At 37.0% G+C, this 24,213-nt stretch overlaps 1 protein-coding gene across 1 annotated transcript in view; it reads right to left on the bottom strand.

Annotated features, from left to right (window-relative positions):
* Nucleotides 1-24,213, bottom strand: part of CCDC171 (coiled-coil domain containing 171) — a 354,732-nt gene that overhangs the window by 200,724 nt on the left and 129,795 nt on the right. The window contains exons 12-13 of the mRNA XM_021063474.1: nucleotides 14,059-14,161; nucleotides 300-406 (exon numbers count right to left, since the gene is read on the bottom strand). Coding sequence (XP_020919133.1) covers nucleotides 300-406; nucleotides 14,059-14,161 — 210 coding nt within the window. The remainder of the gene's footprint in view (nucleotides 1-299; nucleotides 407-14,058; nucleotides 14,162-24,213) is intronic.

Consider the following 24,213-nt stretch of genomic DNA (forward strand, 5'->3'; position numbering starts at 1 on the left):
AAATGTGTTGTGAAGCTTTTTTATTAAATTAAAAGAGATAAATTATGAAGACCAATAAGTGACAGAGTCTCTATAACTTTGAAAATAATAGTGCGAGAGAAGAGTTACAAAAACATAAGTGAGACACGACTTTAGGCCACACTTAAAGAAAGAACAGTGACAGACAACTTATTATTTGTTGTATCTGTGAAGCTGTCAAATCAACATTCCCAATATTTTTGACCTTTGTAACAAGCAAGTAATACGTACTGCTGCAGGCCGAAGGCTATGTGTGTGGAGACAAACAGTGCAAGTGTTACCTCATTAGATGCATCTTCCAGCTTGTTCTGGTAATCTGTCAAGGTACGCCTCAAAGTCTCAAGGACAACAGAGAAGCTGGGAGGTTTATCTTTGTCCTTGTGGATGCCTAGAGAAACACACAGGATGAAAATATACTGTTAAGTCACAAAGAGACAAAAGAGAGCTAAGCAAACAGTAACAGAGATATTGCAATTAGATAGAGCTGAAAAGACATCATGATACACTGAGCAGTATCTTATTCTCAAAAGTATACTGCTATATAGCCAAGTATTAATAGCTTTTCTAAACAAGTGTTCAAATTACGTTCATAAGACATCGAGTTCAAATTTATGGCTACTTTATACCTTTCTATGGCCCACCTTGCAGTCATTAGTGAGCTCTTTTTTTTCTCTATTTCCAGAGTAACTAAAGTATTTCACCTGTTATCCAACAATTAAATGAACAGTCTATACTAACATTGTTTGGGAGTTTACATACACTTACTCTGATCCTTGTGTTTCTGATCAGTCAGGCCTATTTTGCTTAAATAATAATTTCTGAATACAAGAGAACATAATTTTCTGCTATTCTTGGAAATAATATTCCTCAATCTTTAAAATTCTCAAGTTATAATTTGAAATAAATAATAAAAATGCTATTATCTACATAGGTCCACATCATGTTTCAATTAAAACTCTTAAAACTGATATTCATTGTAAAAATATGAGTATTTCCATATTATGCCCTCAAACTATTTTAATTTTGCTGGGCCATAAATTAGTTGAGCTAATCAAGGTCACATGGTCAAATGTATAAAATATTAATCCAAAATAATCAAAAGTTTAGTTTCAAAACCACTTTAAATTGATTGCTTATTGTACTACTCTTCAACTGTTAAAAAATAAGCAGCAAATTTTAAAACATACTTACTAAAAATATTTTTATTTTTCAATAATTCCTCCTTACCATATTTCACAATCTACATATTAATATAGATAAGAAACATTTTTAACAAAGATAATTTTTAAAAGAAGCATTCGTGATATGTTTTATTATTCATTGACTGATACAGTCATTCAGCTAATTTAATACATTCCTACTATGTACTAATCCTAGGCACTAGGCACACAGATGTGAATAAGCATGGTGGTGTCTGTGTTCTCATAGAATGTACAGCCTAAAAAGAGGAGGTAAGATAGTAAACAAATGATTACATAAGATCATTCATCCATTCTTCAAGTATTCAATTGCTAGAAATTTGGTAGGGGAGGGAAGAAAGCAGTAATAAGTGAAAGAATTAAGAAAGGAGAAAAAAATCTTAGTGATACACCGACTTTATTCATCTCAGAGGAGTGGTGATAATTATTGTTTTCATTTTGTATAAAAGGTTATTAATTAACTTACTACACCCACCAAGGCAAAATTTCAACACTATCTTAATTGTGGGTATACCTTAGATATTTTAAACAAAGGAATAATTAACTTAAAAACCAAAAGTAATATGGAAACAACACATATCCCAGCTAGGGGGAAAAAAAGACAGCACTCTGAGCCATGAAAATGGAGGAGACGGTACTCTTTGTAATGACTGTGAGTTGGAAAGACAACTCATTAAAAATTTTATTAAAGGTCTTAGCAAATATATTTTTTAAAAATTGCTCTCTTGCACAAGATAAAAAAAATGTAATATTTAATTCTTTTCTTTTGCTACTACACAAGTAGTCAATGAATAAATCATTCAAGGACACTCGGGAAATCTGCTAGCTTATACAATAAGGGAGAACTCTTCCCCTTAGAAATCCAGAAGAATGAAATCATCCTAATATGGGTGTTGAGGGATAAGAGGACAAAATGCCCTCTCCTTACTGACCCATGCACAACTTATATTCTACATAAAATGAAGGTTTTTTGCCTGAAAATACTTACACAATAGAGACTAGCTGAAGTATAAAGTATGCTTTATGGTTTTCCCACACACACATTCACTATGAAAAGAAAGGCTTACTAGTCCCTTAACATGACAAAATGCTTACAAATAAAAAGAAAGGGTCACTCAGGACCCAGGACCTTACCAATTTGATTTAACCTAATAATATCCTAATCACTGCACTCTAGCCAAAAAGCAAAGAACAAAAAATCAACAAACTATTAAAGCTATCCTATCAGAGAAAGGTCTAAAAAAATTCACGTATAAAGAACATTAGAAAAAAAGAAGCAAGTCATACATGACTTTTTTTTTCTTATTTCTTTTTTTATTTATTTTTTTATTTCCCCAATACATTATTTTTTTTTCCTGCTGTACAGCATGGTGACCCAGTTACACATACACGTATACATTCTTTTTTCTCACATTATCACGATCCATCATGTGGCTAGACATAGTTCCTAGTGCTACACAGCAGGATCTCATTGCTCATCTATTCCAAAGGCAATAGTCTGTATCTATTAACCCCAAGCTCCCAATCCATCCCACTCCCTCCCCTTCCCCTTGGCAACCATGAGTTTATTCTCCAAGTCCACGATTTTCTTTTCTGTGGAAAGGTTCATTTGTGCCATATATTAGATTCCAGATATAAGTGATTATCATATGGTATTTGTCTTTTTCTGACTTACTTCACTCAGTAAGAGAGTCTCTAGTTCCATCCATGTTGCTGCAAATGTCATTATTTCATTCTTTTTTATGGCTCAGTAGTTAGTATTCCATTGTGTATATATACCACATCTTCCTAATCCAAACATCTGTAGATGGACATTTGGGTTGATTCCATGTCTTGGCTATTGTGTTTAGTGCTGAAATGAACATGTGGGTGCATGTGTTTTTTTAAGGAGAGTTTTGTCTGGATATATGCCCAAGAGTGGGGTTGCTGGGTTATATGGTAGTTCTATGTATAGTTTTCTAAGACACCTCTATACTGTTCTCCATAGTGGTTGTACCAGCTAACATTCCCACCAACATTGCCGGAGGGTTCCCTTTTCTCCACACCCCCTCCATTATTTGTTATTTGTGGACTTATTAGTGATGGCCATTCTGACTAGTGTGAAGTGGTATCTCATGGTAGTTTTGAATTGCATTTCTCTGATAATCAATGATGTTGAGCATTTTTTCATGTGCTTCTTGGCCATCTGTATATCTTTCAAAGGTCAAAATCCAGATGAAGAACAGACTGTGTTAGGAACATTTATTCTTCAATGACACCAACTAAAAATCTTCTGAGTTTCTTTGTCCCTGTCCCTATAGTTGTGTGTCTCTGTCCATGGGTGCTAGCCTGTACTTTCACATCACTGCTGCCCATTTCAATCTCTTTCTCATTTTTAAGTAGGTTTCAACTCTAGGTATGCCTTGGCAAATCTTTTCTTTGAATTAGTAACCCACAAGATGGAGTATGGGAGAAGTAAAAGTTGCAAACCTTCTATTTAAATGTTCCCTTTTGGACAATCTGAAAAACTAAATATTTTTACATGACTCAAATAAACCACTGTTTTTCAAGCTGTTGTTATTACCTCAGTAACATATAATTCCAGAGGAGAAACAGTAAGTTGTAATGAATAAGGTGAGTCTATTTCCTCTACCTTGTCCACCATTCTCTATCTACTTCAGCATCCTGGAAGATCTCAATTATTAAGAAATAATGGATTGAGAATATAAAACAAAAGACTTAGCTTTTCTTTAAAAAAAAAAAAAAGATGTTTGTTATAGAACGTAAGTAGTCATGTTCATCTTCAGAACAAACAGTAAAAAGGGAAACAAGACCCTGTTGTTTAATGTTGATTTTTAATCTCATAATAAAACACAGAAAATGACATTCAAATGAGTTTTTCACCTGAGGAAATCTAAGCATTTAATACACTGATGACTAAGAAAATTCCTTTTTTCATTCTAAAAGCACTAAATATAAACATTTTGTTGGCAGTTATACTTTTCAAACTTAGACTACATTCTGTACATTATTTGCCTATTCACTTAGATCATAAACAAACAACATTATTTTGGAAACATTGGTGCTCATTCTGGAGTTTTTAAGGAAAATGCCTCATAACTTTTCTAACATATGGCAGTATTTATTACATAAGTACTGATCACTCACCCGCTATGTCCTTAGGAAGAGTCCAAAATATACTTATTTAACCAAGGTTTGAGAAATGTATTGGTGAGGGGAGCCCCAGAATCCCTGATGAGCTCTGTGTGGCTTGGTGAGCTTCTAAGCCCAGAAGTGAGAAAGCCATGGATGACAGTGGAAAATGGTGCCATCAAGCTGGGTTCCATGAATTCAGTGAGGATGCTGGGATTTCAAGTGACATAAGCCAAGTAGTAGCACTTAACTTCCAGAAACAAAATGGACATAGTTACCATAAGGGGCAGTGAACTCAAAGCCATAAACAAAATGGTTTTACCCACAGAGATTGCTGGCAAGTGATCATGGTGTTCTTAGGACTAAAACAGAGAGTCATTCTACTTGAATATTATCTAATCTGTATAAGTAGAAAGGCTCTGGGTCTCATTACCAGAAGGAGGAGTTAAAGCAACATAAAAGAGAGTGTTGACCCTCTACCAATTCTCAGATTTGAGCTAGTTTAGAGCCGCAGTGCCCCTTGAATAAAAAGGACAGACCCTCTTTAGGAACCCTATTGTCAAAAGATCGTAATGTAAATCTGCCTCCCAGCCTTCTTCAAAGGAGGGATTTAGAGAGGAAAACAAAACAGTAAAAAAGCAAGTGGAAGTCACCAAAATTTTTACCTACCGAAACAGTAAATCAAAAGTAATGCCACATTCCTAGAGAGATTGCAGATTAATGCCTCTGTTAAGAACTATAATGGGGTGATGATTCCAACCACATCAGCATTCAGCTCATCTGTCTGGCTACAACAGAATACAGATGGAGCTTAAGGAATGGGAGTGAATTACTATAAGCATAATCACATGTGACTCCAATTGCAGCTGCAGTTAAAGATGGAGCTTCATTGTTGGAACAAATCAATACATTTCCTGGCAAGTGGAATGACACTATTTCTTCTATCAATTTCTTTCCTCTGGCAGGGCCAGCAATCCACCTTCACGGCCCTACCTCAGAGCTCCATCAACTCCAGCATAATCTAGTCTGCAGAAATCTTAATCAACTCTCCATTCTGGAAGACATCTAATGTTCCACGTAGTTCTCTACCAAGTTGTGGATATCATTCTGACAGCTCAAGTTCAAGGAGGTCAAGTTTGTCAGGTCCTTACAGGTGAATTATAGTGTAAAGTTTTTGGATTTTGGAACAAAGCAAGCCATCCTCTACAGATAACTATTTTCTTGAAAATCAGCTTTAGACTTCCTATTGGTCCTCAGCAGATGCTACATTCATGCCCACCAATTTAGCATGTAATCTAAGCTGCCCATTGTAAAATTGTTATTGTCTGATCCACCAAACCATAAATTTGAGCATGCACAACAGCACTCTGCCATCAGGTGAAAGTGGTATATATCAAAAGTAGGTTTAAACAAGTCCTGAGGGCACAAGTAAGTTGCATGAGCAAGTAATCCAGATCCCATGGGTCCCATTCTTGTTATATTGCTTCTTCTCTTTTAACCTACACCCTGAACCCATGCAAAAGTTCCCTATAACCAGATGACCAATGAGGTTGGGGGTGGGGGAGGGGGGAGGAAACAGGCTTGAAATATATAAATAGGAGCAAAAAAGGTACTTCTGTACCAGGAGCAAAAAACGTACTCCTGTACCAAGACAACTGGTCTTGCAAAATAGGTACTTCTGTACCAGGACCACTGGTCTTGATTATCAAGGGAAAATTAGTGGTAATAAAGAGTATGTCTAGGAGTTCCCGTCGTGGCGCAGTGGTTAACGAATCCGACTAGGAACCATGAGGTTGCGGGTTCGATCCCTGCCCTTGCTCAGTGGGTTAAGGATCCGGCGTTGCCGTGAACTGTGGTGTAGGTTGCAGACATGGCTCGGATCCTGAGTTGCTGTGGCTCTGGCGTAGGCCGGCAGCTACAGCTCCGATTCGACCCCTAGCCTGGGAACCTCCATATGCCCCAGGAGCGGCCCAAAGAAATAGCAAAAAAAAAGACAAAAAAAAAAAAAGAGTATGTCTAGAATGCAGGACATTCCACAGAGTACCTATTAGTACACTCGAGTTCTATGATAAAAGTTAATGTACAAACAAACCCACATCTGGGTATATATCCAAAGAACTGAAAGCAGGGTCTAGAAGAGATATCTGTATATCCATGTTCATAGTGGCACTTTCACAATAGCCAAGAGGTGGAAGCAATTCAAAGCTACAGGAACCAATGAACAGACAAACAAAATGTGATATATACATATAATGGAATGTTACTCAGCCTTTAAAAAGGGAGGAATTCTTTCATATTATGAACCTTGAGGACATTAAAGTAAAATAAAATAAGCCAATCATGAAATATGATTCCATTAATTGAGGTATCTAATCTAAAGTAGTCAAATTCACAGAAACAGAAAGTAGAATGGTGAGGGCTTATTCTAGTGAGGGACTCAAGGGAGGGAGAAAAGGGAATGTGCTGTCAATTTTATGTGTAAACTTGACTGCGCTATGGGACCAGATACTCATACATTATTTCTGCGTGTGTCTATGAGGCTGTTTCTGGATGAGACTGATATTCAAATCAGGAGACTGAGTAAAGCAGACTGCCCTCCCCATCATGGGTGGGTCTCATCTATCCCACTGAAGGCCCCAGCAGGCTAGGGAAAAGGCTAGGAAAGGATTCTCACTCTCTACCTGACTATCTCCAAGCTGGGACATCAGTCTTCTCCTGCCTTTGCACTCAGACTCAGACTGGAACCTACCCCATTGATTCTCCTGTTTCTCAGGCCTTCAGAGTCAGACTGGCCCACCTGGGTCTCAGATTTCTCAGTCACCATACTCTTGAGATTAGTTAATGATCCCACCAGAAATGTTGAGCCTTCTTAGTGAAGTCACTCCCTTGGATTTCCACAAACCAAAGCTATGAGTATGATGAAGTAGAACAAGTTTAATTTGTAAACCTCAATGAATTGAGAGGTGAGGGGAGCAAGAGAGAAGAAACTGGCAAATGACAGCAAAGGAGGTCTGTGTGTTGCTATTACAGGCATCCTTAGCTTCTTGGTAACCCATAAACCTCTAATTAAAGAGTACCAGTTGTGATGACAAAATTCTCAAGAAGAGGAGTTTCCACTGTGGCTCACCAGTAACGAACCCGACTAGGATCCATGAGGATGCAGGTTTGGGATCCCTGGCCTCACTCAGTGGATTAAGCATGCGGCATTGGTATGAGCTGAGGTGTAGGTCGCAGATGCAGCTTGTATCTCACATTTCTGTGGCTGTGGTACAGGCCAGCAGCTACAGCTCTGATTTGACCCCTAGCCTGGGAACCTCCATATGCCGCAGGTATGGCCCTAGAAAGAAAAAAAAAAGCAAGTAAAATAAAATTCTCAATAAGATACTGTCTTGATTTTCCTAAGAACAGTCCCTGAGACTGCCCAATTCCTGGGAGATATGTATGTACCTAAAAGCATCAAACACTGTTACTATTATTTCCTAGAGTCCTTCAGTCTATCCAGTAGAAAGATAAAGGAATACCTCTGGAGTATTACAAATGACTTCCTCAAGGAAGGAAAGGTTGAAGAAGGTGGGAGGGCTCTGTTTCAGTCAACACAAAAGTCAACCGCCCTGAGGAGGATCCAAGATTGAGTCAGAAGAAAACCTTTCTTTCATGAACTTAATGAAGGAAAAGTCACATTCTGTTTTCTAACATCCTCAGGCAGAGGTGAAACTGTAGTAAAAGAAACACTTGAGGCAAAAAGACTACATGGGTTCAAAGTAGAAATGGATTTCTCCCCATATACACTATAAGAACTTCCATCAGAAAAGAAATGAGATTTGAGTAGCTCTAGTGTGTGAACTTCAGTGGGAAGTAGAATGCAGAAATAGGAAGTAAATGTCCCTGATCAAGTAAACTGAGGCTATCTCGCCTAATAATAGTAAGCAATCAAGTGACATTTCTATGACCCATGAAAGATTGTATATCTTTTCCACTGAGGTTGGAAAGTCAATCTTCCTGGTGATTCATGGATTTCTAACCAAACAGCTCCTATAATTTGGAAATAGACTCTGTAACTATCTTTATAACCTCAAAAATTAAAATTTAAAATAGAACTTCAACCTAATATTAATTCACTCATGCTTTTATTCATTCACATTCAAAAAACATTTGAATACCGGATTTGTGCCACGTATTGTTTCATTTGATTAAAATCATTTGGAAAATAAGAGGGACAAAGATCCTTGCCCTCATGCAGCTTAGATATTGTGATGGTTAATTTGATGGGCCAACTTGACTGTGCTAAGGGATGCCCAAATAGCTGGTAAAAACCCTAGTTCTGGCTGTGACCATGAGAGTGTTTCTGGAACACAGTAGTGTTAGAATCAGTAGACTAAGTAAAGAAGATCTGCCTTCACCAACATGGAAGTGTAATAGCCAATCCACTGGCCTCTCTAAACCCCTGGCCCCACTCTTAGCCCTCTCCTCCTGCCACCCCAACAAAACAAAAAGGCAGGAGGGAAAATTTCCTTTTTTCTTGAGCTGGAACTTCTACCTTCTCCTGCCCTAAGATATCCTGCTCCTGGTTCTTGGGCCCCAACTTCTCAGGCCTTTGGACTCAGACTGAATTATATCACTGACTTTCCTGGTTCTTCCATTTGTGGAAGACATAAGATTTCTTAGCCTCCATAACCATGTGCACCAACTCCTATATCTCTTCTTGTATGTGTCTACATATTTTATTGGTCCTATTTCTCTGGAGAACCCTGAAAATACATATATAATAATAAACGTACAATATAATCTGTTAGAAATGTTGCACAGCAACAAGCGCAGTGGGGAAAAAACAAACAGCAGAAAAGGGGAAAAGGTAGGGAGGCAAGTGGCATGGGAACAGGAGTGGATAAGCATTATGGAGAAGATGAGATCTGAGCATAGAGCCAAGGAAGATAAGAAAGAGAGAGTTACCAGTGTTCCCTGATAGGTTTGCAGGTTAAGGATCTGGTGTGGTCACTACTGTGGTTAGGGTCACTGCTGTGGTGTGGATTTGATCCCTGGCCCAGGAACTTCAACATGCCACATGCGCAGGGGGGAAAAAAAAAAAAAGGAGGGAGCGATCTTGGGGAGGAACTTTTCAGACAGAAGCAAGGGCTAACACAAAGGCCTCCCGGCCAAGGGCTCGCATGGGTGTCCAAGAAATGGCAGGAGGCCAGAGTGGCCCAAACAAGGGAAGGGGTGATGAAAGTGGTAGGAAGTGAGGACAAAGGAGTGATTTTTAAAAAACAGGAGCAGACCATGCAGGGTCTTGCAACCACTGCTTCAGCTTCTAATCTTAGTGAAATGCAGAACCTAGCAAGGTTTAGGGCAAAAGAATGACATGTTCTAATTGAGGTTTGTAAGCCATCATTCTGGTGGTTATAGAAAAAGAGACTAAAAGGAGCAAGGTAGAAGCAAAAGCAGTGGAGGAGGAGTTGGAGGCATTAGGAAACAAGGTGTAAACTGTCATGGTGATTTCTGCTGCAAAGATCAAGTTAAATCCTCTAAGTCAATAAATTCCTGAATGTCTTAGACTAACTAAAGCGTCACCTTATCTGTTACATGGAGATAAACTGATGCATTACTCTGGCTTCAGAAAGATTTCCTCATGAAGCAGACCACAAAATGTGAAGAAGACAGGAAATAGAACACTTGGCAGCTACTGTCAGCTCTGGAATAAAATTCATTCAAAAAATTAGTTTTTGGAGTTCCCGTCATGGCACAATGGTTAACGAATCCGACTAGGAACCATGAGGTTGTGGGTTCGATACCTGCCCTTGCTCAGTGGGTTAATGATCTGGCATTGCCATGAGCTGTGTGTGAGAAATGGCAAAAAGACACACACACAAAAAAAAGAAAAAAATCAGTTTTGGAGTTCCTGTTGTGGCAGGCACATTGGAAGCTAATCCGACTAGGAACCATGAGGTTGTGGGTTCAATCCCTGGCCTCTCCTAGTGGGTTAAGGATGTGGTATTGCAGTGAGCTGTTGCATATGTCACAGACACAGCTCAGATCCCGTGTTGCTGTGGCTGTGGTGCAGGCAACAGCTGCAGCTCCGATTAGAACCCTAGCCTGGGAACCCCCATATGCCATAGGTGCAGCCCTAAAAAGAAAAAAAAATTAGTTTTCATTAAGACCACTTTAAAAAACAAGTCAAAAAAAAAAATTTGCAACCATCCCTCTAAATTTCTACCATGGATTATTTTTTCTTGAAGTGGAAGATAGGTACAGAGTGTATATATATATACATTCAAAAAATTAGTTTATATATATATATATATATAAAACTGAATATCAATATATCAATCAATAGATCTATATATATATGAATATATCAATATCTGTAGATAGAGTCTGAACTGAAAGGTATGAAGAAGTAATAAAAAAGAGGGTAAGGCACTATGGCCCACTTGCCTAACTGCACAACAGAGGATCTCTCTGGAAAACCCTTTCCAAGATAATTAAACTAATTTTGTAACAAGTTATAAGGCTGTGCCATCATCATCCTTGAATTATCCTAAGTCTTCCAATTACTTCATTTGGAAGGAACAAATTATTTAGTCATCTTTGTGTAGTTGAATCCAAGTCTGATGCAGTAGGCAATTCTAACTGTTCAGACTCTTCCATAAAATGTTGAGCAATAAGGTTTATTAACTATATCCCTCTTGGTTAAGTAACAAAAACCCAATCTAAGCTGGTATCAGCAGAAAGGGATCCATTATGGTTAGACAGGGCTATTTCATGGATACCAAGAGCAAAAATAAAATGAAGTTTGAAGCAGATATGTGAGTGAGTCAGGCTATCAGCAGGAAAAGAGATGGCACACTCAGAAGGGTTCACTGGAAGAGAATTTAATGAAGATATTTACAGACATGTGAACAAGTTAAGAGAACCAAAAGATAATGATGAGGCACCAAGAACCAGCAAGACTGGAAAACCAAGACAATGGCCAAACCTATAGGGTTAAGCGGAAGGAATGTTGTCCCCACAGTCCAATACGAGCCACAGCTGTGGAAGAGGACACACTTGACAGGAGCTGTAGCTGCCAAAAAAATGAAACTACTGCCAGGAATGCACTGAAACAGAGGAAGCGGGGAAATAAATCCCCTGACTTTCCTTTCTTCCTCCATTCTTAATCTCCTGCTGGTATACCCACTGTCTAAACCCAACCCAGAGGGCAAAGAAGCCCAAGTCATGCAATCCTTAGAGTTCAGGCTCTACAAGGCAAAACACAGACCAGAGGAGAGTGGTTCTAGGGTGGGTAAAAGAGTGAATAATCAGCACAATATGGAAACAAAGACCACTAAAACAGTACAAAAATCACTAATTCAGCATGCAGTCCCTTTCCCAGGAATTCTTTCTCTATAATATATAGGATGTACATATATATTGGAAACAAGGAAGTTTGAAAAGGATTGTTACTGAAAGATAAGAAAAAAAGGAAAACCTTTATTGTAAGACAATTCTTTTTCTATAGGTTAATAATAACTTGTGAGTTTGTTATCAATTATTTAATGGGCTGCACCCACAGCATATGGAATTTCTCAGGCTATCAATCAAATCAGAGCTTCAGCTGCCAGTCTAAACCACAGCCAGAGCAACACAGGATTCCAAGTCACATCTGCGAGCTGTACTGCAGCTTGAGGCAATGCCGGATCCTGAACCCACTGAACAGGGCCAGGGATCGAAGCCGCATCCTCATGGATACTGGTCAGGCTCATTACCACTGAGACACAACAGGAACTCCATCAATTATTTAATTTTAAACTTCAAAAGAGACATGATCTCATTAGTCTTAGCTTTTCTAACTCAACTCCTAAAAATAATATTGAAGCACTAAGATATGCTATAATAGTTATAATTTTTAAAGATCCTAAAACCATTAAATAATGATATATCTCAATAATAAAATAGTATCACTGCAGAAGAAAATTTTATCTTCCAAAGCTTGAGCAAATACAATTGAAAAGTAAATATCTATGCTTTTACATCATTTTTTTTTTAATTTTAGGGCCACATTTGCAACATGTGGATGCTCCCAGGCTAGAGGTTGAACTGGAGCTGCAGCTGCCAGCCTACACTACAGCCACAGCAACACCAGATCCGAGAGGTGTCTACAACCTACACCACAGCTCACGGCAATGCTGGATCCTTAATCCACTGAGCAAGGCCAGGGATCAAACCCTCATCCTCATGGGTACTAGTCAGTTTCATTAAGCGCTGAGCCACAATGGGAACTCCCTTTATGTCACTTTGGGGGGAGAGGGGTGCCTGCGGCATATGGACATTCCCAGGCCAGGGATCAAGCCTGTGCCACAGCAGCAACCCAAGCTGCTATAGTGACAATACCGGATCTTCAAACCGCTGTGCCACAAGAGAACTACCATGTCACTTTTATATTCCTTGATTTTTTTCCACAGTAACAAAGCATGAAGCACTAAAGCTATTGGAAAAATTTAAATAAAAATAAAGAAAATTTAAAATATTAAACTGCAAATTACACAAAATTTCTAATGGTTCACCAATAGAAATCTGCAGCTCCCTAAGGTGAAAACGAGCCTTGATTATATATGCTCCTGCTTTTTTGGGGACGGCAAACTTTTCCAAACCTAACCGTTTCCTAAAGAATTCGTTTGCCAAGTATCTATTTGAGTCCTTAAAAAAAAAAAAAAAAAAAAAAAAAAAAAAAAAAAAAAAGGTAAAAAACAGAGTCCTGAAGCTTTATTTTAAACTATAGGAAGGAGTTCTCTTGTGGCACAGAGGGTTAAGGATCTGGCATTGCCACTGCACTACCTTGGGCTGCTGCGGTGGAATGGGTTTGATCCCTGGCTGGATAATTTCTATATGCCATAGGCACAGCCAAAAAATAAAAATAAAAAATAAAGAAAGAAAGAATACGGAATTTAATTCTACATGCTTTTTTGACGAACTGAATCAGAAACCAACTAAATAATCAGCAGCTGACAGTATGGCAAAAGAAAACTACAGTAGAAACATGAAAGTATTTAAGTCAAAGCTACTAGAGCACACACAATGGCATAAAAACAGTAGAAATCATGGAAAGAACAGCACTTATTAGCCAACTAATGCTAGCGCTAGTCCCCAAATATACCTACCCAATAGACAATCTTTATAGTTCTTTATCTTAGATACTAAATAGTAAAATACTAATACTAAAACCAAAACATTTTACCTAAGCATGCTTGTCTGGAGAGTATATATATAGTAGAAGGAAATGAAGGAGAAAACCAGCCTAGAAAGCGAGAGTGTAGAATATGCACTGTTACAGCCTGTGTCCTTCATAACCTTTTGAATGCATGACCTTTAAGTTGCTGAAGGTTGCCTGAGAATTTGGCTCAGTTTGATGGAAACATCTGTTCCCCTTGCAGGTATACTGTAAGGACTTTTTTCTCAGTTGGATTCAGAACACAGCAAGTGAGCCCTTGTCTGTCCAATCATACAGACCCCAACACTTGTAAATCAAGTTCTGGGAGGACAACAGCAGGTCCACAGTCCGTCACCCTTTCTCAGCCAGCTAGGCCAACTGACTGCTGTGAGAACTGCTCTTATCATGTCATCAAATCAAAACATGTTGAGATGAGGGACTACAAGAGGCATCTGCAGAATTCCCAAAATGTAGTGACTTTGGAACATTGACAGATGCATCTGTCATTTTATACCTTCAACTAACCTGATGTCCACTGGCCCGACACAGTAAAGCTGTCCAAGATCGATTCCAATTCTTTCACGTTATTTTCACATGTCTCTACTAGAAAAGCCTGGTGCTTCTTAGCCTTTTAATTAAGAAAAAAATTATACATAATAAGGTCAGGCATTAGATGAGCGGCAGATTTTTTGTGTGAACACATAGAGCAAAATTAAGTATAAACGAGCTAATAATTACTCCATTCAAATCTATTATTTATAAACCTTTTTTTGTCTTAATCAGACATTTTACTTGGCTTAACGTAATATTATATAAAGTCTCGATAACAATTCACTGAGGTCTTAATGCCTGGCAGTGTTCTCAGTATTTTATACATAGTAATTATTTTTATCCTCACAACAAACCTATGAGGGAAGGGCTATTGTTATCCCAATTTTGCAGATAAGGAAACTGAGACAGAGGAATTAAGGAAAACTTTAAAAGATCAAACTTGCAGTCACGTGGCAAACTGCCAGACGGTGGTTAAAAGTGAATGTAATATGACCAATTAGAAGGAACCGCAGTAGTCTACTCAAGAGGTGACAGCAGCTTAGATTAGCATCTTGGCAGTGAAAAGGAGGCATGGGGGTGTATGCACTGAAGGGGTATTTTTGGGGGGAGGGAGTGTATACTTAGAAAGTGGAATGGCCAACCTTGGTAATTTCATTGGGTTAGATTACACTGATTGGATTGGATTGGATTGGTAGGATTGGATGAGGTTGGGAAATGCTCAGATAAAATGAGGAGTCAAGACTGATCCCAAGGTTTCAGACTAGAAGACCTAGGCATATTTCAGTAATTGAGGGAGAATGATGGAAATAGATGAGATCTTATTTTGGGAGCTTTTTGCTGTTTCTGTTTGTTTATTTACTTGTTTGCTTGTTTTTGAGAGAGAATATAAATCATAAATTCTGTTTTGATCATATTCCATTAGAAAAACCTCTAAGAGACTCCCAGCACCAGCACAGTGCCTGGCAAATAACAGAACCTAACAAATATATTTGACAGAGTTCCCGTCGTGGCTCAGAGGAAGCAAACCCAACTAGTATCCATGAGCAAGTCAGTTTGATCCCTGCCTTGCTCAGTGGGTTAAGGATCCAGTGTTGCCATGAGCTGTGGTGTAGGTTGCAAACTCAGTAGTGTAGACTGGCAGGTGCACCTCCAATTTGAGCCCTAGCCTGGGAACTTCCATATGGCTGCCCTAAAAAGAAAAAAAAATAATAAATTTAAATTTATTATTTAATAAAAAAGTTTTAAAATAAGTTTCAAAACATATATATATATATATATATATATATATATATATATATATATAACACACACACACACATATTTGAATTAACAAAGAACAAATAATGTAGAAAAATAAGGGAGACAGCCAGACATAATAATGTAAAGCTCAGAAGAGAGGTCAGGTAAAGGTTTGGGATTCATCTAGAGATATGTGAAGCTTGCCCTAAGAGTGTTTGATGGGAAGGGAAAAGAACATAGGACAAAGCCTCAGAAACTCCAAATTTTAATACTTAGAAAAGGAAAAGACAGCAAAAATGACTGAAAAGGAGGAAGAAAAACAGAAGAGTTTAGAGCCATAAAACCAAGTTAAGAGAACATTTTAAAGATAGAGTTGTCTATTACGTCCAAAGTCACAGAATGTTGGAGCAAAATGAAGACTAACAAGTGTTCACTGGAGTTTAAAGTCACTGCTGACCTTGATGAAATCTGTTACAACCCAGACTGGAGGAGTAAGCCTGATTTTTTTTTTTAATCTTAAGTGAGTGACAATTAAGGTAAGTAAATAGAAACAGGAAACTTAGATAACACTTTTTTGGTAAGAAGAGAAGGGGAGATAAAGGGCAGTAGTTGGAAAGAAGATTGTGATTAGAGAGCAGTTCTGTTTTTTTAATAGGTGAGAAACGTAAACATTTATAAAAGCTGATGAGATAGAGGCACCAGGGAAGGAAGGCTTCTAGAAAAAAGAAATAGGAGAATAGATTTTACAGGACAAAATTCATCCTTAAAATATCTAACTAATCATTCTTTCTTTAGACATCAGTTCAATTATCTCTTCTCTGGAAAAGCTATCTTTTACTCCCTGACTGCATCAATTTTCTCTATTAGAGTCTTACCAGAGCACTTACCAGAGTTATGATTCTATATTTATTTGAGTAGGTCTTTACTTAATATCTACCTCATTTAATTTAAGTTCCAAGAGGGGAAGAGATACAGTCTTTAATTTTTTTTTTTTTTGTCCTCATCAATGTATTCCCAGCCCCTAGACAATACTGAGTATTTAAGAGTTAAATTGGAGTTCCCTTCATGGCTCAGTGGTTAATGAACCCAACTAGTATCCATGAGGATGTGGGTTCTATTCCTACCCTTGCCCAGTGGGTTAAGGATCCAGCATTAAGGATGAGCTACGGTATAGGTTGCAGACATGGCTCGTATCCTGTGTTGCTGTGGCTGTGGGGTAGGCTGGTAGCTGCAGCTCTGATTCAATCCTAGCCTGGGAACTTCCATATGCTGCAGGTATGGGCCTAAAAAGACAGAAAAAAAATTAAATAGTTTTAAAAAATGATAGTACATGCTATCGACAGAAGATTGTTAAATCAGGATTCACTCACACAGACTTTAAATAAGAAAAAGCTCTTCTTCATACACTAATATGGAAAGATCTCTAAGCTTTATTGTTGAGTTAAAAACAAAAGAGGAGATGGGAAAAGTATAAACCACTATAAAATAAATGACCCAATGTCTAACCAAAAGCCCTCTGAGTTGGGTTGCAAAACCAAACAAAAACAAAACGAAAGCAAAGTTCAAGTTTTCTGCATTAGCATACACTAACGTGCTTTTTAGTGGGTGTCATATTAAACAAGCTATTATCAGGGGAAAGGGAATCAGTATGTTTAAAATGGTACCATTTTATCATCTGTGTAAAATTCATATGAGTATGCATATTTTAAGTGTAGAGAGAATCTCTACACATAATCACAAGAAAATAGTAACTAGAGTTACCTCTGAAAGAGAATCTTGGTGGCCAAAAATTGGGAAGAAAAACATTTAATTTTTCACTGTGTAACCTTTTGTATCTGCAAAATCTTGTATTACGGGTACCTATTATATTCAAAAAACGAATTATATTTTTGAAAAACCACAAATAAATAAGCCAACAAACAAACGAAAACACTTTTCCATGGCGAATAAGCATGCACACTGTTAATGTGTTAGGAAACTTATGAGAGCAAATTATGCAGGGAGGCCCAGATGAAGATTTCTGAGGATTATCAAAGCACAGACTCACATACCAGTGCAAGGTTTATATGCCTATAAAAAGAAACCAAATTTTAGTTATTAAAATATAGGAGTTCACCAGTGGCCTAGTGGTTAAGGATTTGGCACTGTCACTGCTTTCACTAGGGTTTAATCCCTGGCCCAGGAACTTCCGCATGCCCTGGGAAATGTCATAAATAAATGAATGAATGAATGAATAAATAGTAGAAGACTCAAAATGGAATATATTATTATCAATGTGATCAAAGTTTACATGAAAAAAACACTGTATTTAGGAGTTCCCGTCATGGCGCAGTGGTTAACGAATCCAACTAGGAACCATGAGGTTGCGGGTTCGATCCCTGGCCTCACTCAGTGGGTTAAGGATATGGCGTTGCTGTGAGCTGTGGTGTAGGTCACAGACACGGCTTGGATCCTGCATTGCTGTGGCTCTGGTGTAGGCTGGTGTCTACAGCTCTGATTAGGCCCCTAGCCTGAGAACCTCCATATGCCACAGGAGTGGCCCTGGAAAAGGCAAAAAAAGACAAAAAAAAAAAACCACTGTATTTATAAAGCACCAATTATATATATATATATATGATACTACATTGTAAAGTTATTTTTAATCAATAAATACACTTAATTATTAAACATTAAATATTCTATTAAATTCTTTGAGTTTACATTATTCTCAGGGTAAAAAAGGAAAAAAAATCAAGCAACTGAGAAAGAGAAAGTAACTCAATCTCACAGGTATGTTTCATTCAGAGTTTGATAATTAAAGAAATCTAAATATGTAATTTTATATATAAGAAAATTATATTTTATAAAATAAAAATTTATGTAAAGCTTGTATATAATTTTAAATTCAAATAGGATCATAGTATACATAATACTATGTAACTTATTTTTCCATTCATTGTACATCTCTAATATCTTTCCACATCACATTTTTTTCAGTTGCATAGCACTCTACTGTTTAGGTTAATTAATTTATTCATTGTATCATTAATAAATTCAACAAGTTCCCTACTGATTTAGAGGTTATTTGTATTTTTTTCCTATTAGTGACAATACTACAAGATACATCCTTACTTGTATATCTTTGCATGCCCATTAAAATATATCTAGTTAATAAAGTCCTAGAAAGGTAAAGGGATGTGTACAACTACTTTCACACAATTGTTACCAAACTGCTCTCCAGAGTCCTACCATTTAAAATACCATGAACAACATAAGTGCTTATTTCCCAATACCTTTCCAATGGTAAGAATTATCAACTTATTTCAATGTGCATTTCTTTCATTTTAATTAAGTATCTTCTCATATGTTTATTAGCCAGCTGTATTTCTTTTTCTGTGAACTGCCTTTTCACATCATGTGACCATTTTCATATTACACTGTCCATATTTTCCTCAATGATTTATTATAGTCCTTTGTAAACCATGGAAACAATCACTTTGTCACACATGCTGCAACTCATTATGGCCAATCTGTCATTTGTAGTCAGCTACACTCTTAGGAACAAAAACTGATCAGTAATTTGCTTTGGAATTTTTAGGTTTTGTGCCATACTTTCCTTACTCTAAGATTATAAAACACTAATTCCCTTTTTCTTCCCCAGTACCTTTTTTTTTAATCTCCTTCTTTATGACCCTTTGATCAGTCTAGAATGTGCTTGATATAAGCAATATGGTATGGATTTAGTTAGACTATTTCCTGTTATGTACAGTGAGTTATCCAAAAACTATTTATGAGATAATCTATCTTTGAACATTGATTTAGCATACTATGATATTGTGATTTATAATAAAAAATTAAAATTTGGTCCTTTTCATGGTTCCTGACACATAGTTTCTAAAATCCTTATACTTTCCTATATAAGAGCCAAAAGGGCTTCTTTTGTTATAACAGTTTTGCTCCCAATAGTTTCTAAAATAGCTTTAGGGTGATAAAGGTGAAATGGGTGTCTTTCATTTTTCATTAAAAAAACTCCCTTCAACCACATCTGACCCATGTTAATGAGCTGATTTTTGGACAGCCCCTAGATAACCTAAGAATGGGGGCTGCTTGCCAGGGGATTCAACTGTGTGCTTAGAAGTTTGGAACTTTCAGTCCGACTCTACCAACCTCCTGGGAGGGAAGAGAAGCTAGAGGTTGAGTCAACCTCCAGGGGCCAATGATTTAATCAATCATGCCTACATAAAGAAGCCTCCATAAAAGCCCAAAAGAACAGGGTTCCAGAAGCTTTGAGATAAGGAAACACCTGGCGATGCAGGTAAATGTGGCACACCTAGAGAGTATGGCAGCTCAGAGACTCTTCCCACACGCCTTGCTCCACACACCTCTTCCGTCTGGCTGTTCTCAGTTACATCCTTTTATAACAACGAATGAATCTGTAATCTAGTAAATACACTGCCTTCCTGTGTTCTGTGAACATTCTAGCAAAGTAACAGAAACTGAGGAGGGAGTTGTAGTAACCTCTAATTTAAAGCTGGGTGGTCAGAAGTGCAGGTAACAACATGGAATTACAACTGGCATCTGAGATGTGTATATGTGTACATATGTCTGTGTATAGGGGGAGAGAGGCTGGGAGGTGGTGGATAGGGAGCAGTCTTGAGGAACCGAATTCTTAACCTGTAGGATGTGAACTATCTCCAGGTACATACTGACAGAATTGAGTGCAATTGTAAGGCACCTAACTAATGTGGTAGAACTGCTTGGTGTAGGAAAATCCACACAAACTTAGTGACTTCAAGTGTTTTGTGTGCAATGTTGTGTGTAGAAAAAAGAGACATAAAGGAGTATATATTTTTCCTTAGAGTTGAAATATTTTCCTTTATACATACTAACTTTATCCTACACTAAATTCCCATACATACTTGTAGCTATTCTGGTACTCTCTACTCTGTTTCATTGATTCTCTATTTTGTCAGTATCAAATTCTTAATTATGGTAACTTTAATTTTTAATTTTACTATAATAAGACTGACACAATTCACCAAATTCAAGTACACAATTCAATGTTTTTAACATATTCAGAGTTGTGTGGCCATACCCACAATCTCAAGTTAGAACACTGTTGTCCCCACTAAAATACATACCACAGCCATTGACTGCTACTCTCAGTTTTCCAATTACCACACCCAACCTCTGAGCAAACACCAATCTTGTTTCTATAGATTTGCCTATTCTGGACACTGTATATAAATGGAATCATAAACTGTGGCCTTTTATGACTGACATCTTTCACAAAGAACAATGTTTTCAAGGTTCATCCACGTTATAGTGTATGTACAAGTACTTTGTTTATTTAAATTGTTAAGTGCATCATAGGGATAAGCCAAATTTCATTTATCCATTCATCAGTTTATGGACATTTGGGTTGTTTCCATTTTGGGGTTATTATGTATAATGCTTCTTTGAATATCCATGCACAGATTTTTATACGGATGTTATATTTTCACTTCTCCTGCATACATACCTAGGAATGGAACGTCTAGGTACCATAGGCACTCTAGGTTTAAGTTTTTGAAAACTTGCCAGATGTTCTTCCAAAGGGGCTGCACCAATTTATATTCCCACCAGCAATGTGTGAGGGATCCAATTTCTCCACATATTTGCCAAAACTTGTTATTGCCCATTTTTTGTTATGTTCATATTAATGTGTGAAGATTTTCATATCCCTAACGATTTTAATTTGCATATATCCCTGACTAGTGATTCGAACATATTTTCACATTTTTGTTGGTCATTTCTTAATTAAAGAAATCTTACTGAAAGAAATGTCCACTTAAACCTTTAGCCTATTTTTAATGGTTATTCCTTTATTTATTATTAAGGTGTGAAAGGTATTTATACATTCAAGATACAAGTCCTTTATCAGTCACTCAGTTTGCAAAATTTTTTTAGCACTTTATGATTGTATTTTCACTTTCTTTACAGTATCCTTTGAGGTATATAAGTTTATAACTTTGGTGAAGTCTAATATATCTATTTTTTGTTACTTGTGCTTTTGGTGTAGTTTCTAAGAAACCACTGCCCAAGAGATTTGTAGGTTTTGCTATTCTATTTGAGTCTATGAACCATTTAACTTTTGTGTAAGGATCCAAATTCATCCTCTGGCTTGTGGATACCCAGTTCTTTCAGTACCATATGTTAAAAGATGCTATTCTTTCTTCCATTGATTAACCTGGCAGCTTTTTCAAAAATCAATTAAACGTAATTAGAGTCTGGACTCTCAATTCTTTTCCATTGATCTATACGTCTACTTTATGCCAATACCACACTGTCTTGACTACTATAGCTTTATAGTAAGCTTTAAAATTGGAAGCGTTACTCCTCAAACTTTATATTCTTCTTTTTATTTTGACTAGTCTAGGTCCCTGGCATTTCCATAGGAATTTTAGGATCAACTTCTTAATTTCTACAAAAAGCCAGCTTGAATTTTGATAGTGACTGCATTGATTCTATACATCGGTTTGAGGAGTACTAATATCTTAACAAGTAACAATAACTCTTATAATCCATATGAAGTCTTTACATTTACTTAGGTCTTAATATTTTAGTTGATTATTTCTAGTTTTCAACACATGATTCTTGCATTTCTTTTGTTAAGTTACTCCTAAGTACTTTATTCCTTTTGATGCTATTATAAATGAAATTGTTTCCTTAATTTCACCTTGGTATTATGCATCCCTAGTGTATAGAAAAACAATTGATTTTTGTACTAATCTCACATTGTATACTATACATAGAAAACCCCAAAGAAGCTGCCAGGAAACTGACAGAACTCATCAATGAATTCAGTAAAGTTGCAAGATACAAAATTAATACATATAAATCCCTTGCAATGCTATACACTAATAATGAAAGATCAGAAAGAGAAACTAAGGAAACAATTCCATTTACCACCACATCAAAATGAATAAAATATCTAGGAATAACCAACTTATACAAAGGCAAAAGACCTGTACTCTGAAAACTGTAAAATGCTATTGAAAGAAACTAAAGATGACACAAACAAATGGAAATATATATTGTGTTCTTGCACTGAAAGAATCAATATCATCAAAATGACTGTACTATTCAAGGCAATCTATATAGTCACTGCAATCCCTAGTAAATTACCAATGGCATTTTTCAAAGAACTGGAACAAAAAATTTAAAAATTTGTATGTAAACACAAAAGACTGTAAAAAACCCTAAAGCAAACTTGAGAAAGAAAAATAGAGCTGGAAGAATCAGATACTTGACTTCAGACTATACCTACAAAGCTACAGTCATCAAAACAGTGTGGTTCTGGCACAAAACAAATATAGATCAGTGGAACAGCATAGAAAGTCCAGAAATAAACTCACAAACCTATGATCAATTAGTCTATGACCAAAAAAAAGGCAAAAATACACAATGGAGAAAAGATAGCTTCTTTAATAAATGGTTCAAGAAAAAATGGACAGTTACATGTAAAAGAATGAAATTATAACACTCTCAAACAACAGGCATGCAAATAAACTCAAAATGGACTGAAGACCTAAACATAAGAACAGATACTTTAAAACTCTTAGAGGAAAACACAGGCAGAACACTCTTCAACATAAATTACAGCAAAATCTTTCTTGATCCACCTCCTGGAGTAATGAAAATTAACAGAGAAATAAACAAATGGGACCTAATTAAATTTAAAAGCTTTCACATAGCAGAGGAAACCATAAACAAAACAAAGAGACAATATACAGAATGGGAAAAAAATTGCAAATGAGGTAACTGACAAGGGATTAATTTCCAAAATATACCAACAACCCCTACAGCTCAAATATCCAAAAAAAAAAAAATGAACAGCTCAATCAAAAAATTGGCAGAAGATCTAAATAGACATTTCTCTAAAGAAGACATATAGATGGCAAAAAAAAAAACTCACGAAAAGATGCTCAACATCACCAATTATTAGATAAATGCAAATCAAAACTACTATGATGTATCACCTCACATCAATCAGAATGGCCATCAACAAAAAGTCTACAAACAGATCCATCATTGCCGAGAGCTGTGGTATAGGCCACAGACGCAGCTCAGATGCCATGTTGTTGTGGCTCTGGTAGGTCGGCAGCTGCAGCTCTGATTTGACCCCTAGCCTGGGAACTTACATATGCCACACATGTGGCCCTAAAAATCAAAAAAAGAAAAAAAAAGATTAAAAAAAAAAAGTCTACAACCAATAAATGCTAGAGAGGTTGTGGAGAAAAGAGAACCCTCCTACACTATTGGTGGGAATGAAAACTGGTGCAACCACTCTGAAGAACAGTACAGCAGTTCCTCAAAAAACTAAATATAGAGCTATTGTATGATCCAGAAATCCCACTCCTGAGCACATATTTGGAGAAAACTATAATTCAAAAAGACGTGTAGCCCAATGTACATCACAGCACCATTTACAACAGCCAAGACATGGAAGCAATCTAAGTGTCCATCAACAAAGGAAAGGATAACAAAGATGTGGTACATATGTACAAAGGAATTTTTTTCCTGCCTTTTAGGGCAACACCTGCAGCATACGAAAGTGCCCAGGCTAGTGGTCAAATCAGAGCTGCAGCTGCCGGCATACACCACAGCCACAGACACTCAGGATCCAAGCTGCATCCTTGAACTTCACCAAAGCTCAAAGCAATGTTGGATCCTTAACCCACTGAGTCTGGCCAGGTATCGAACCCACAACCTCCTGGATATTAGTCAAGTTTGTTACCACTGAGCCACAACAGGAACACCCATATGTACAATGAAATATCACCCAGCCATAAAAAAGAATGAAATAATGCCATTTGCAGAAACATAGATAGACCTAGAAATTATCATACTAAGTGAAGTCACACAAAG

The sequence above is a fragment of the Sus scrofa genome, chromosome 1, assembly GCF_000003025.6.
Source record: "Sus scrofa isolate TJ Tabasco breed Duroc chromosome 1, Sscrofa11.1, whole genome shotgun sequence".
In the NCBI taxonomy this organism is placed as follows: domain Eukaryota; kingdom Metazoa; phylum Chordata; class Mammalia; order Artiodactyla; family Suidae; genus Sus; species Sus scrofa.